Consider the following 14,921-nt stretch of genomic DNA (forward strand, 5'->3'; position numbering starts at 1 on the left):
GTTCTCATAGCAACCACAGGCTTCTCTCCCAGCCTAAGTAAACTTATCCTAGTGGATTAGTGCACAGAGGCTTAAAGAGAGAGATGAGAGAGAGAGAGAGGAGAAAGAGAGAGAGACGGGGGAAGAGGGAGAGACAGAGGGAGAAGGAGAGACGGAGGGAGAGGGAGAGACGGAGGAAGAGAGATTTGTACTGCAATGACGTAGAAGTGCCATTATTACACCTCAGCGTCAGACCGCAGTTTCCACTATGAGTTTCAAATGAGGAATGAGGAATGGGGTCAGCAGCTGGAAGACCAGCAGGACCAGCAGAACCAGCAGGACCAGCAGGGCCAGCAGAACCAGCAGGTAACCGCTCAATCACCATCTAGCTCTGTGGCATTTGATTAGGTAGCCAGTGAACACCAAAGCTGGTTGTTCTTTTCACAGACATGTTAGGGAGTGCAAGATCCTGGTGGTGTCACCCTGACCCTAACCTAACTCGAACCCTAATCCTAACACTAATTCTAATGCTAACTCTAACCCTAACACTAACCCTAGATCAGGGTGCAGTTGTCACATTCCTTTATCTCTTTAATTACTCTCTTTTGGACCTTTCCAGTACAGTTAATCAGGGCTTTGGGTAGCAATTCAGTCTAGTTTTTAAGAGCTCAGTGAAAATGCCTAGTATTATTTAGGTTTCTCTGATGTTTCATTGCGTGTATAAACTCTATGCATGTGCTTTACAGAATGTGAAGGTGCTCCTGAATCTTCCAAAAGCAGTTTCACATCTCCACTGCCACCATCAGAAAAGCCCACAGCGCCCCCTGCCATCATTATCACTGCTCCTTCCCGTGAGGATCTCACAGCCCCAGCACCCACCAGATCCATCGCAGAGGCCAACAGAGAGCGCAGGCCAGGCGGGAGCCCTGTGGTCGTGGGCGGGCGCTTCACTGTAGGCAGAGCATAACACTGGCAGAGGCACTGACCCTCACCACTGAGGTACACACACATCACTGAAATACACACACCACTGAGGTACACACATCACTGAAGTACACACAACACTGAAGTACACACCACTGAGGTACACTATAGGATTATTTTAATATATATGTATATATTAAAGATTTTTTAAAGCGACCGTGGGTACGTGTATATGCTGAATGGCGCTAAATAAGGTGTACATTTCATGAATTCATTAATTCATATTAATTCATGAGGTGCCTAGCAAAGTCGCATCCGGGTTTCAGATCGGACATAGCAAATTTAACTCATCGGTTACTCTATAGTTTAATGTTTGAGGAAGGAAATTACGCAACTGTGCTAGATTATGTTCAGTTGCGCACTGATGTTGGCGTTAATCTAGAGATTACCCGGAGATTATCTGTCGGCTCTGACAGTGTGCTGACTAACGTGATCTGAAACACACCACGGTCAAGTAGAGCATATGGCTTAATCTTGTGCTACCCATACACAAATATTTGTGACTCCTAGATTGACATCCTTGCACAATTCGCAGGAAATGCGGATTATTAAACTAACAACGCCACGCACGAACCAAACGCCGTAGCTCCGTGAGAGTTCAACCATCGCGAGATCTCGCGAAAACGCGCAGCTGCTAGTGCTCTGCTGCTAGTGACCGCCAGCTGCTAGCAGTGAAACCGTCGCGTAGCCCCTTAGACACGTATATTTCTGCGATGGAGACCGGGGCAGATCTAGAACCAGAGCCCATCAAGCTGAAATCGTTAAAAACCAGCAAAACGTTCGTCGTGCCGCAGAAGGACCGGGTAAGCCAGCGGGTCGGTGAAGTTGGATGTGGGTCACCATGTACACGGAACCGGTCACTCAGTCCTGCCCCAACATGCAGCCAGTTATCCGGTCGAGAGAGAGACCTTGGGTCATCTAGGGTTAGGGATCTAGTGTTGGGGTTGGAAACACTCCCCTTACAGAGAACACCAATTCCACAGAGTCAGGGGTTTGCTTACAATTATTGGTGTTGTACCTGTCATGTCTTACTTGTCTGTATTTTCCTTTATCTCTAAAGTTGGGGAACTGCAGAAGTGTGAAAGAATTTGAAAAGCTGAATCGCATTGGGGAAGGAACATATGGCATTGTTTGTAAGTTTTAGACTATGTGTTTGCACAGTATTGTTCTGTCAAATAAATCATGTTTTGACTGAGAGAATATGTGTGTGTGGTAAAGGTTTAATATGGCTTCACTAGCTACACCTTTACTCTCCATAAAGACAGAGCTCGTGACACCGTCACACATGAGATTGTAGCGCTGAAGAAGGTGCGGATGGACAAGGAGAAGGACGGTGAGCGTGGACCCCACACCCTCACGTTACGGTTATAACAGGTCTCGCCAACACATTTAGAAGCTAGAACAGGTGGCAATTTAGATCCTGAATGTGTAATAGGTTGTGTAATTTAAGCTTATTTTATAACAAATTCAAATGTTATTTGTGTGTGAGGTTACATTTAAACTAGATTGTTTTGTGGTACATCAATGGAACTGCATGCTGCCTTCTTATTACAATTGAAAATGTCTCACTGAGTCATTGGTGCTGTGTGTGTGTGTATAATGGTGTGTGTGGCTTTTTTTGTGTGTGTTTAAGGGATCCCCATCAGCAGTCTGAGGGAAATCACACTGCTTCTGCGCCTCAGGCACCCTAACATCGTTGAGCTGAAAGAGGTGGTGGTGGGCAGCCATTTACAGAGGTAAGCTCCTCCCACACCTCACTGAATCGTTTAGAGAGATAAGCTCCTCCCACACCTCACTGAATCATTTGGTTAGTTCCTCCCACACCTCACTGAATCGTTTAGAGAGGTAAGCTCCTCCCACACCTCACTGAATCGTTTAGAGAGGTAAGCTCCTCCCACATCTCACTGAATTGTTCAGAGAGGTAAGCTCCTCCCACACCTCACTTAATCGTTTAGAAGTAAGCTCCTCCCAGCTTCATTATGGCCTGTGGCCACGCCTGCAGGCCTGTTCTGTTACGTCACTTGTTCAGATGCTGCATAAGTGTGAAATAACCGTATTTTCTCTGTAATATTAGTCCAGAGTTTCAGAAGTGATTTGAGCCTGTGTACGTCCACAGTCTGTTCCTGGTGATGAGCTACTGTGAGCAGGACCTGGCCAGCCTTCTGGAGAACATGCAGTCTCCTTTCTCAGAAGCACAGGTGCACACACAGATCCATTCCTGGCACATTATGGAAAAGAGTGTGTGTATGAGTGTTTGCATGTCTGCTGTACGATGTGTTAGTTGTAGTATTGTAGTTATAAAGTGTTGGTTGTGGGTGAAGCAATGTTATTGTGTGCATGTAAACCCGTTGTGTGCGGCTGTTGTGTTGCTCCAGGTGAAGTGTATCGTTCTGCAGCTGCTCAGAGGCCTGGCGTATCTGCACCACAACTTCATCCTGCACAGGTAGAACTGTAAGGGTCAGCGTGGTCTGGTTTTGTGTGTGCGACGGTCAGCGTGGTCTGGTTTTGTGTGTGCGACGGTCAGCCTGGTCTGGTTTTGTGTTTGTGAGGGTCAGCGTGACGCTGACCGTTTCTGTGCTCATGTGTTTTAGGGATCTGAAGGTGTCCAATCTGCTCCTGACTGATAAAGGCTGTGTGAAGATCGGTAAGTGTCTCTCACCAGCAGCGCCCACAACTCTACTGTCAGGGCGTTGTTGGGGATATCTGGGTGAGGGGTTGTTGGGAGGCGGGTTAAGTGTGTAAGGGTGGTGTGATGTGGTTGGGAGGGTGGAGCGTGGAGTGTGCTGGGTGTGTTCAACCGCCTGTGTTTGTACAGCGGACTTTGGACTGGCGCGGGTCTATGGTGTCCCCCAGCAGCCGATGACCCCCAAAGTGGTGACGCTGTGGTGAGTGTCACAACCTCCCCCAGTTTACCCTTTATGCCCATCCTCCCCCACGGACACCAGCAGTCTCTCACCCCCTCCGCCTGTGCTGCTGTGCCCAGGTACAGGGCTCCAGAGCTGCTCCTGGGGACGAAGACCCAGACCACCGCCTTGGACATGTGGTACGAACACCATCCTCACATCTCCGTGATCAGCCAGATCCACCCAAATGGGGTTGTGTAGACCATATCATCTAAACCCAGCAGCAATACCACGACTGCTCATCACAGAACCGTGTGTGTGTGTCCTGCAGGGCGGTGGGCTGTATCCTGGCAGAGCTCCTGGCCCATAAGCCTTTGCTGCCGGGCAGCTCTGAAGTGCAACAGCTGGATCTGATTGTGCAGCTCCTGGGTACACCAAATGACAACATCTGGCCGGTACAGCACAGAGAAACACCTACAGAATACATACTTTCATTAAATAATACTACATATGTTTATTACATATGTAAATAAATATCTGTGAAAAGCATATTAAAAAGCATTTTCAAAGTTATGAAGCTGTTTGAACGATCAATTAAAGATAGGAAGCAATTTTCTGGCCTGCAATGATGGATGTACATGACCTGTGGTGTGTGTGTGTAGGGTTTCTCTCGCCTGCCCCTGGCTGGTCAGTACAGTTTGCGGAAGCAGCCCTACAACAACCTTAAGAACAAGTTTACCTGGCTGTCTGAGGCTGGACTCCGCCTCCTCAATCTGCTCTTTATGTACAACCCACTGCGCAGGTGAGCACATGCACACCCTAACCTCTAACCCCTATCCCATAATGCCCTAACCCCTAACCCCTATCCCCTAATGCCTTAACCCCTGTTTAAGACTGATGGTCTCTGCTGTGGGGCAGTCATGGTCTGGTTAAGGAATCCGGTCTTGTGACCGGAGGGTTGTGGGTTCGATTCCCGGCGAGGCCATGACGGAGGTGCCCTTGAGCCAAGCACTTAAACACAACTGCTCCCTGGGTGCTGGGTCTAGGGCTGCCTGGCACCACAGCTAGTGGACCATAATGATCACTAGTGTGTGTGTAAATTGGCAACGTGTTAGGGCTTCTGATGGTCTCACTCTTTGTGTTAGGGCTTCTGCACAGGACTCCCTGGAAAGTTCCTACTTCAAAGAAAAGCCTCTGCGTAAGTAGCAGGTTGTGTTTGTCATGTTTGTTGTGTTTGGTAAGAGTTTTTGTATTTGTAATGTTTGTATTTTCTTCACAGCATGTGAGCCTGAGCTCATGCCCACGTTCCCCCACCATCGAAACAAACGGGCGGGGCCTGCAATCGAGAGCCAATCAAAACGAAGCAAAGGGGGTCGAACACTTGCATCATAGTCCTGCAGTCAGCAGCCAATCCAAGGGAAGAAACGTGCATCACCTGGCCCAGACAACCAAGACCCCCCGACCAGGTCCAGGATTGAGTTTAGCTCTGAGGGTTAGTCTCATCCCCAGGGTTGAGTTTAGCTCTGAGGGTTAGTCTCATCCCCAGGGTTGAGTTTAGCTCTGAGGGTTAGTCCCAGCCCCAGGGTTGAGTTTAGTTCTCAAACTGTTAGGAGCTGGAACAGAGCAGACATGCCATGAGGACTACACTGGGTGTGTGTACTTGACAGTGCTCAATGTGTGTACATGCATGAATGTATTTGACAGTACTCAGATGTGTGTGTGTGTGTGTGTGTGTGTGTGTACATGTGTGAATAAATTTGACAGTGTGGGGGTGCATTGGGGCAGTGACAAGAAATGTGTCACTAAATGATGTGTAACTTACCCTCTGGTAACAGTTACATATGTGATGTGTAACTTACCCTCTGGTAACAGTTACATATGTGATGTGTAACTTACCCTCTGGTAACAGTTACATATGTGATGTGTAACTTACCCTCTGGTAACAGTTACATATGTGATGTGTAACTTACCCTCTGGTAACAGTTACATATTTGATGTCATGTTTGTTATATGTCCTTAGTTCTTCAGCCTACAGACTTGTGTGTGAGAGTGTATGTGAGAGAGAGAAAATAGAATAAGTTCACAATATGTTTCCCAGTTATAATGTAGTCTGCTATGCTGCTATTTTTGGGGACTTTTTTTGTAAAGGGTAAATAAAAGAATCTGCTAAATGTGAATCTTACTCTAACAACTCAACAGAATGAGTTTAGTTTAACTCGATGATGGCTTGATCTGGCTTGGAAAAAGACAAAATAGCTAAAATAAGATGTTACTAGTTTAAGTTCTTTTACAATTCAGATTTAATTAATTCAGGCAAACTCGGTACTCGTAACAGAAGTCAGCTGTGCAATCCCCATGGCGATCAAGACTGACACCATCATCCAACTGGACCTTGACATCTATGTATACAAAGACCAAAATGATGATCCAACTGAACTCGACACCAGATGAGAAATTCAGTCTGGAGCTCCTCTAGTCATGTTCACAACTGTTTTAATTAAAACACGTTTACAGAGGCTGTGGGGCCTCCGTAGTTCAAGGCCGTGTACTGAAAGTCAAACTAGCTAAAGTAAAGCAATGCACTAGTCATGAAGGGTCACGCCACCAGTTTTAGTGGATAAACAAACATACAGGCAGCGTCTACTGGGACGGAGGAAAGTAATACTGATCTTAAAATCTTAAACTGGGGGGGGTTTAAGAGGACAGGCAAAGCTACCCTGCCCCCTGCTGGTCACCAGGGCCGCATTCGTATTCACAAGTGTGTAGACACGCAGTCAGTCGTACAAATTCACTGTCCTATAGCACGAGAGGTGTGTGCAGCCCTCCCGCAGGCCACATGAGACACGGGCTTATCAGACACGGTGGATCAGAGGGCCCTAAGGTCAGAGGTCACCACTGCGCTTCTGTGGAAAGCAGGACCGGGAAGCAGTGTAGTGATCTCTGGAGCGGAGAGCGGGACATGGAGCAGTGTAGTGAGGTCTGGAGCGTAGTACGGGACAGTCCTGATCAAGGGCTGAAAGAGGAGAGGTGGGGTGAGGAGACGAGTGTTGACTGGGCAGGTCTGGACCTCAGCCCTCCTGTCCAAAGTCCTCCGTGAACTTCTTCACCTTCAGTAAGTCTTCAGCGTTCACTGTGGGACGAGTGGTGGTGAGAGAACGCTGCATATCAGCCTGGATGGACAAACGGGGACGCACACAGCACACAGCAGCTATCATACTGTACAAAACCTTATTTACGTGTGTATATTAGGAACGCGTGTTCAAATGTGTGAATATTAGAAGTGTGTACATTTCAGAAGTTTGTGTGTGTGTCTTACCATACACACTATGGGCTCCAGTAGCTTGTCTCCAGGCACTTCCATCCAGGTCATTTCTATGGCAGCAGGGTCACCAGGGGAGCAGGGGGTCAGGAGGTCATCCACCATTGTTGAGGGGTTACTTCGAGACGGCCCTCGCACCTGCCATATCAACAGGTAGCGTTATGGCAACGAGTTGCCATGGAGTCACACAAAAGTTGGAGCTTCCAGTGTTGCTATTGTATCAGCACACAGTCAAGAGGACGGGGTTAATATGGGAGGGGGAAGGGTAATGTGACCGCGGTTGGCATCAAATCCCCTCCACCCTACTGACAGGACAGTGTGTGTGTGTGTGTGTGTGTGTGTGTTACCTTCTTGAAGTGTGTGGCTGACTGTACTTTGCGGACGGGCTGCATCAGTGCGTCTCTGACGATGACGCTGATGTCGGCGCCCGAGTATCCGTCTGTGCTGCGTGCCAGCTGACGCAGGTCCCCCTCACACAGGCTGTGGGGCGTGTTGCCCAGGTGCAGCCTGAACATGGCGGCCCGGGCCGGTTCCTCCGGGAGGGGGATGTAGATACGCTTCTCAAACCTACAGCACAGGTGGAGTCATACACCCACTACACTCACCCTACACCAACTACAACAAGCCCTCAGTATAGAGAGAGAGTCACTCACCCACTACATCATCAATAGGTAGATCAAACACACACACACACACACACTGACCTCCTCCGAATAGCAGCGTCAAGGACCCAGGGGATGTTGGTGGCCCCCAGAACAAGGATCTTATCATTGTTATTCCCAACACCTGCCAGCAGTGACACCCAAAAAGACACTTTGAGCCGAGAGTCATTCCACGCACCACCACCACAACCACCTCCCCCGTGACACCACCCACACCCCTCCACCTTCCCCGTGACACCACCCACACCCCTCCACCTCCCCGTGACACCACCCACACCCCTCCACCTCCCCGTGACACCACCCACACCCCTCCACCTCCCCGTGACACCACCCACACCCCTCCACCTCCCCGTGACACCACCCACACCCCTCCACCTCCCCGTGACACCACCCACACCCCTCCACCTCCCCGTGACACCACCCACACCCCTCCACCTCCCCGTGACACCACCCACACCCCTCCACCTCCTCCTGCACTCACCCTGCATCTGCACCAGGAACTCCGTCTTGATCCTGCGTGCCGCCTCACTCTCGTTCTCACTCCTGGAGCCACACAGCGAGTCCACCTCATCGATGAAGATGATCGAGGGCTTACGCAGGCGGGCCAGTTCAAACAGGTTCCGCACCAGCCTGAGTGGGGGGGAGAGAGCAGCAGGTTCTGAACCTCAGACTTGTTTACTGTGGCTGTGTGTGTGTGTGTGTGTGTGTGTGTGTGTGTGTGCAGTAGGGGATGTAAAGCAAAGGTGTCTCACTTCTCACTCTCTCCAAGCCACTTGGACATGAGGTCTGAGGAGGAGACGGAGAAGAAGGTGGAGTTGTTGGCTTCGGTGGCTACAGCCTTGGCCAGGTAGGACTTCCCTGTCCCTGGAGGTCCGAACAGCAGGATCCCCCTCCACGGAGTACGCTTACCTGCAACACACACACACACACACACACACACACACACACACACGATTCTCATTGCCAAACTGAAGGAGAGGGCAACTGTCTAGGGAATTTAATAGACCAAATGTCTCTACCTGTGAACAGGTGGGGGAATTTAATGGGCAGAATTACAGCCTCCTTCAGAGCCTCTTTGGCTCCCTCCAGCCCTGCTACATCATTCCAGCTGACGTTGGGCTTCTCCATGACTATAGCACCTGTAACACATACCCACACATCCTTGGTCATTGTTAATGTGCCCGAGGCATGTGTTTAAGAGGTGATTATCAGCCCACAAACACCCACGCCCACATTACACACCCACACCCTAACCCACGTCCATGTAACCAGCACTGTGAGACCAACCATCTTGCAGTGGTATAACCATTAGCTGAACCTACTCCACATCCTTCTTATTTGGAAACCAGCAACCATAAACAACCAATCAAATAAGTGTCAAGTAAATGTGACACACACACACACACATACACACAAACAAACACTCACCCATCAAATGCTCTTGCAGTTTTTTCTTCTCTGGGTTTTCCCCCTCACTGTCACTGTCACTCCTACAGGACACACACACAGTGGACATTTGGACCCAGCAGACACCCTGCCTCACTGAGGAGATGTGTGCATGTGTGTAGGGCAGGAAGTGGACAGGATTGTGTAGCACAGATGTGATCGTATAGAGGGGCAGATGATGGTGTAGAGGGACAGATGATGGTGTAGAGGGGCAGATGATGGTGTAGAGGGGCAGATGATGGTGTAGAGGGACAGATGATGGTGTAGAGGGGCAGATGATGGTGTAGAGGGGCAGATGATGGTGTAGAGGGGCAGATGATGGTGTAGAGGGACAGATGATGGTGTAGAGGGGCAGATGATGGTGTAGAGGGGCAGATGATGGTGTAGAGGGGCAGATGATGGTGTAGAGGGGCAGATGATGGTGTAGAGGGACAGATGATGGTGTAGAGGGACAGATGATGGTGTAGAGGGACAGATGATGGTGTAGAGGGGCAGATGATGGTGTAGAGGGGCAGATGATGGTGTAGAGGGGCAGGTACTTGTCATTGCTCTGTGCCTCCTTCACTGGCTTCTTGCCCTGCTTGTCTTTGTTCTTCAGGTACTCCTTCAGTTTCTCTGCGCGGTCCAGATACTGCATACATTTCCCACGTATGCTTTCTTTAGCCTTGTCACTGTGAGCCTCATCTGCAAGCAAAGAAAACTCAAGTGGAAGCTGCTGAATACCACGTCCTGGACCTAAACATGTACCTAAACCTGTACTTAAACCTGTACTTAAACCTGCACCTGAACTTAAACCTGTGCTTCTTCCATCTGGGGCACTGACTGGAAACACTGGTAAGTAGGTGTGGACTACAGTGTAATGCTGCCACTCCCCCTCACGATGTCCCTGTATTGAGCTGTATTTAAACACCTCACTGTGTCCCTGTATTGAGCTGTATTTAAACACCTCACCGTGTCCCTGTATTGAGCTGTATTTAAACACCTCACCGTGTCCCTGTATTGAGCTGTGTTTAAACACCTCACCGTGTCCCTGTATTTAAACACCTCATCGTGTCCCTGTATTGAGCTGTATTTAAACACCTCACCGTGTCCCTGTATTGAGCTGTATTTAAACACCTCACCGTGTCCCTGTATTGAGCTGTATTTAAACACCTCACCGTGTCCCTGTATTGAGCTGTATTTAAACACCTCACCGTGTCCCTGTATTGAGCTGTATTTAAACACCTCACCGTGTCCCTGTATTGAGCTGTATTTAAACACCTCACCGTGTCCCTGTATTGAGCTGTATTTAAACACCTCACTGCGTCCCTGTATTGAGCTGTATGTAAACACCTCATTGTGTCCCTGTATTGAGCTGTATTTAAATACCTCACCGTGTCCCTGTATTGAGCTGTATTTAAATACCTCACTGTGTCCCTGTATTGAACTGTATTTAAACACCTCACTGTGTCCCTGTATTGAGCTGTGTTTAAACACCTCACTGTGTCCCTGTATTGAGCTGTATTTAAATACCTCACTGTGTCCCTGTATTGAACTGTATGTAAACACCTCACTGTGTCCCTGTATTGAGCTGTATTTAAGAAACCGGACAACCCAGCCTGACTCCGTGCGTCCACTCACACTTTATAGCATGCAGGAAGTATTCGACGGCGTGCTGATAGAGCCGTAGCGCCTCCTCATAGTTCCTCGCCTTGTCCTCCTCTGTCGCTTTGGTGACCAGATCGATCGCTTTCTGTAGACAGGCAAAGGGTTTCAGAATAAACACAAACCAACATGACTGCTCAACTCCCTTAAATACACAGACAGCCCTGCACGAGGGCATCTACTGCTGGGGGTTACTCTCTGTATTAACCTTGCTGTATATCAGAAACAGGGTTAGATGACATGCACTCTGGGTAAAGAATGCTGCATCAATAATGGACATGTATGTAACTGATATAAGAAAGAATAAACACGGTAAATACAGCATGTATGTATTTGTGTGTGTGTTACCACACATAGACTGTTTATGTCAACAGTAGGTGTAAACACAGTAATGAAGACTGTGTGTGCCCCTGTTACAACGGTAACCGCCGGTTACAACGGTAATATTGCTGCTTGTCGTATAACGTCAGTTACAAATTGGACGTGAGGTACCGAGTTTGTTAAAAGGCCATAATGGGCACATATTCACAATTCATAACACTGTTCACACAACGGTAAGTTATTCGACAGGCTGCTAGCCAGCTAGCGTGTACTAGCCATGTAGCATGTAGCCGCACGGCTGCGCGAGCGCCTAGGTGACGCTAGCTGTAGCCGTTACCTGTAGTGTTGACGTTGTCATTTCATCTCACGGTCTCTCTATTCCCCTCCAGTTTCGGACTCCACACGATTCCTGACACTCTCAAAACTCTTGTCCGATGACCGAGGGATTCCTCATCCGATGTTAAATTGTTTTTCGTATACAATGACAGGGGGGGGGGGTTCAAATAAAGGGCTCAGTGCTCATCTACAGCAAAACAGCGGACCATAGACGTCCATAAAACGGCTCGCAGTGTAAACGCAGTTACTATACAAACAGAAGCGTGCTGCTACCTAGCGGCCATTTCTCTCCTCGACACTTAAACTGGACAGCAAAAAACAAAACAAAAACATATGGTGTGATTTTTGTTTCAATAGTTCCACAAAAGCAAAAGTAAATCCAAGAGCAGAAAGTATATGTTATGAATGCAAAACAGAAAAATATATATCAAAAGTATATATTTTTTATATAATTGGTTATTTGAAACTTATTTTCGTTTGCATTTTGACAAGTTTTTGGTTCCATTGTTTTAGTTTTTTTGGATTTTCCCAGTAAGGTCTTTTGCTTCTGGAATCTCTCTTTGCTTCTGGTTCGTTTTTTGCTTCTGACTTTTGGAACACATTTCACGTGTGGGAGGGTCTTAGATGAAGGCGTTCCTCTGCAATCTCCATTGGTCACTGATTCCGGACTGACACAGAGCTCTGAGACCGCCTCTGGGACCAAGCCACGCCCACCCCACCAGCCTCCCAGCGTTTTCAAACATGGCGGAACGCGGTGGTTCTGTTTCACAGTAGCATGTAAACTAAGTTTTACCATAAAAGTTTATACAAAGGTTATTATTAATTGGTAAATGGTCTGTAGATATTGCAAATGTACACTGTATAATAACTACATTAAGCATGCTCACCAGCACGAGCTTTTTAAAATTTTAGTGAACTGGATGGAGAGAACATTGATGTGTGGAAGAAATATGAGTATTTGCAATATCTGGTATGGCGACGGACGGGGGGTGGGGGGCAGCTGGTGTACGAGAGGTGATGCCAAATATAGTAAAATCCATAATAGTAAAAAATACCAAAATTAAAGCCAAATACAAAAATTAAAGCAATACTGAAAAGTGGCCACCCTATATACAACCAGCTTTGTTCACTCACACTGTTTTTCAGTGTTCTGCAGGTACCACACACAAACACACATCACATGCATCTTGTGCTGTCCATATTTTATTAAGAAGTGAACAATATTCATTGAACCATTGAACATAGAGATACTAAACATAATACATGTCAGACATGACATTCAGACACTGTCCGACTCAGAGATAAAAACAAAAAGATTTTAACTTGGAGGGGTGCGAGTAAGAAGAGTAGTCCATTGAAACGCAGAGTGCGGATTAATTTCCTTCTCACTTTAGACCCGCGGGGACGCTAGCGAATGATCCAGGAGGAGCGAGTAACTAGTCGCTACTATTGTGAATGTAGCAAAACGGTGACAGAAGCTACAGCAGCGATTAAATTAAAAATAATTTAAAGGCTAGCTTTAAACACGCTCTTCCCTGTTGACCTCTCTCACGGTAATGTCGCGCTGAAAAATATTGACCTGTCTTGTCAATATATGGAGCCAGATCCGTAAACGCGAGCCGCTTCCGCCATTCCAGATGGCTCAGTCAAAACCATTATATCTTAATGAACCAATAAATAACATCAGCGGCAAAAATGAGTGTAAAAAATACCAGGGTTCATCATTTAGAACTACAAAAAAATCTTGTTTCTTATTTTACTATCTACCTATTTTTCATAAGAGTTTGTTTTACCGCAAAATACTTCAAAAACGGCGAATTTCGCCGCAAGGTGACAGATTTTCATGCCTGCATCCAGTTCACTAAAATTTTAAAAAGCTCGCGCTGGTGAAGTGTGCTAAATATTAACTGCCATGCTTAATGTAGTTATTATACAGTGTACATTTGCAATATCTACAGACCATTTACCAATTAATTATAACCTTTGTATAAACTTTTATGGTAAAACTTAGTTTACATGCTACTGTGAAACAGAACCACCGCGTTCCGCCATGTTTGAAAACGCTGGGAGGCTGGTGGGGTGGGCGTGGCTTGGTCCCAGAGGCGGTCTCAGAGCTCTGTGTCAGTCCGGAATCAGTGACCAATGGAGATTGCAGAGGAACGCCTTCATCTAAGACCCTCCCACACGTGAAATGTGTTCCAAAAGTCAGAAGCAAAAAACGAACCAGAAGCAAAGAGAGATTCCAGAAGCAAAAGACCTTACTGGGAAAATCCAAAAAAACTAAAACAATGGAACCAAAAACTTGTCAAAATGCAAACGAAAATAAGTTTCAAATAACCAATTATATAAAAAATATATACTTTTGATATATATTTTTCTGTTTTGCATTCATAACATATACTTTCTGTTCTTGGATTTACTTTTGCTTTTGTGGAACTATTGAAACAAAAATCACACCATAAAAACACGATTGTACACACCTAATACAAAAAACACAAGACATTAAAATGTATATGCTTTAATTCATTGGCTCTACAGTTACATATTAAAAGTGTTGTTCATAATAAAGGAGTATGTTGCATATCTTAAGTGGAGTTTATATATAAATTGTGCATAAGCAGTGTTTGGCCCCATACTGTACGTCTGTTGCTTTTGCTTAATGATTGTGTGAACGCAAGTTGCAATAGTACAAAACCTTGGTGCAAAATCCTTTTCTCTTCAAAAAAAAAAGAACTGCTAATAACAGTTCAGCATTAACACAAGACAACTGATTAAAATGACACTAAAACAATAAAAGGTAATGACCGTGCATATTGTGGTCTCACGACTGGACAGATACAAAGATGCATTACATTCATAGTCTAAGCATTTCTGATCTGAGTGGTGGTCAGAGAACTGGTGTTAGCGTAAGTGAGCCCTCTCCCATTCACCTGAGGATAACTCCTAAACGAGCTCTTTACCACACACAGGCCTGAACACAGCCACACATTGGGCTGAATAAATCTTCTCGTTAAAAGCACTTATTGAAGTTTGGGTTCGTTAGACCCAAGTCTCCACGGGTTACAACAGAAAAATTTAAGGCCACTTGTAACACCCTTTGGAGGTTACCCTTTGACCTTTTGAGAAACAGTAGACCCATGTATCAGCTTATTCAAACTGAAGAGTAAAGGCAGTCATTTCTAACACAGACTTTAAAGACATCAGCAGCACTGTTCACATATATCCAAACAAGTTACTCAAAATTCATGGAATGTTCTGGAAGCCAATTCCCTTAATGGTGTAAATGGTGCCCACATGGCAGTGCTAAAGGCCTTCTACAGGCAAGGTTCATCAGACATGACTCTCCCTGCCACAAGAGGGCAGCAGAGTCTCTACTGTTCACCTGTC

The 14,921-nt window shown here is 46.7% G+C and overlaps 3 protein-coding genes across 4 annotated transcripts in view; 1 reads left to right on the plus strand and 2 right to left on the minus strand.

Moving 5' to 3' along the window:
- Positions 1 to 181: 181 nt before the first annotated feature.
- Positions 182 to 5,983, plus strand: cdk10 (cyclin dependent kinase 10). 2 transcript variants are annotated; one of them, XM_077022599.1, is made up of 14 exons: positions 182 to 345; positions 726 to 978; positions 2,024 to 2,096; positions 2,225 to 2,296; positions 2,597 to 2,699; positions 3,080 to 3,161; positions 3,339 to 3,406; positions 3,555 to 3,607; positions 3,779 to 3,848; positions 3,947 to 4,006; positions 4,138 to 4,261; positions 4,469 to 4,608; positions 4,952 to 5,004; positions 5,086 to 5,983. In XM_077022599.1, the coding sequence occupies exons 4-14, from the start codon at positions 2,278 to 2,280 to the stop codon at positions 5,196 to 5,198; spliced, it is 885 nt and encodes a 294-aa protein (XP_076878714.1). In that variant the 5' UTR covers positions 182 to 345; positions 726 to 978; positions 2,024 to 2,096; positions 2,225 to 2,277; the 3' UTR covers positions 5,199 to 5,983. The 2 variants fall into 2 exon arrangements, with proteins under 2 accessions (XP_076878714.1, XP_076878713.1); XM_077022598.1 differs by lacking the exons at positions 182 to 345; positions 726 to 978 and adding an exon at positions 1,547 to 1,766.
- A 299-nt stretch (positions 5,984 to 6,282) lies between these two features.
- On the minus strand, positions 6,283 to 12,061 carry vps4a (vacuolar protein sorting 4 homolog A). Its single transcript, XM_077022597.1, has 11 exons — positions 11,536 to 12,061; positions 10,854 to 10,965; positions 9,773 to 9,917; positions 9,216 to 9,277; positions 8,807 to 8,926; positions 8,540 to 8,696; positions 8,269 to 8,417; positions 7,830 to 7,911; positions 7,473 to 7,692; positions 7,123 to 7,263; positions 6,283 to 6,976 (listed from the first exon to the last, which is right to left on the minus strand). Exons 1-11 carry the CDS (start codon positions 11,554 to 11,556, stop codon positions 6,875 to 6,877), a joined length of 1,311 nt encoding a protein of 436 aa, XP_076878712.1. The 5' UTR covers positions 11,557 to 12,061; the 3' UTR covers positions 6,283 to 6,874.
- A 1,975-nt stretch (positions 12,062 to 14,036) lies between these two features.
- sntb2 (syntrophin, beta 2) overlaps positions 14,037 to 14,921 on the minus strand; it is a 12,555-nt gene continuing 11,670 nt past the window's right edge. Inside the window, exon 7 of the mRNA XM_077022596.1 lies at positions 14,037 to 14,921. This exon is cut by the window's right edge and continues 1,326 nt beyond it. The gene's annotated coding sequence lies outside the window, so the exon portion shown is untranslated.

This window comes from Brachyhypopomus gauderio, chromosome 11 (assembly GCF_052324685.1).
Source record: "Brachyhypopomus gauderio isolate BG-103 chromosome 11, BGAUD_0.2, whole genome shotgun sequence".
Lineage (NCBI taxonomy): Eukaryota > Metazoa > Chordata > Actinopteri > Gymnotiformes > Hypopomidae > Brachyhypopomus > Brachyhypopomus gauderio.

Coding starts and splice junctions, on each gene's coding strand:
- cdk10 (XM_077022598.1), top strand. CDS start 1,677: ATGGAGACCGGGGCAGATCTAGAACCAGAGCCCATCAAGCTGAAATCG. Junction 2,297..2,596: donor GATGGACAAGGAGAAGGACG/GTGAGCGTGGAC, acceptor TGTGTGTTTAAG/GGATCCCCATCAGCAGTCTG. Junction 3,849..3,946: donor CCCAAAGTGGTGACGCTGTG/GTGAGTGTCACA, acceptor TGCTGTGCCCAG/GTACAGGGCTCCAGAGCTGC.
- vps4a (XM_077022597.1), bottom strand. CDS start 11,556: ATGACAACGTCAACACTACAG. Junction 10,966..11,535: donor TGACAACGTCAACACTACAG/GTAACGGCTACA, acceptor GCCTGTCTACAG/AAAGCGATCGATCTGGTCAC. Junction 8,927..9,215: donor ACTGCAAGAGCATTTGATGG/GTGAGTGTTTGT, acceptor TATGTGTTACAG/GTGCTATAGTCATGGAGAAG.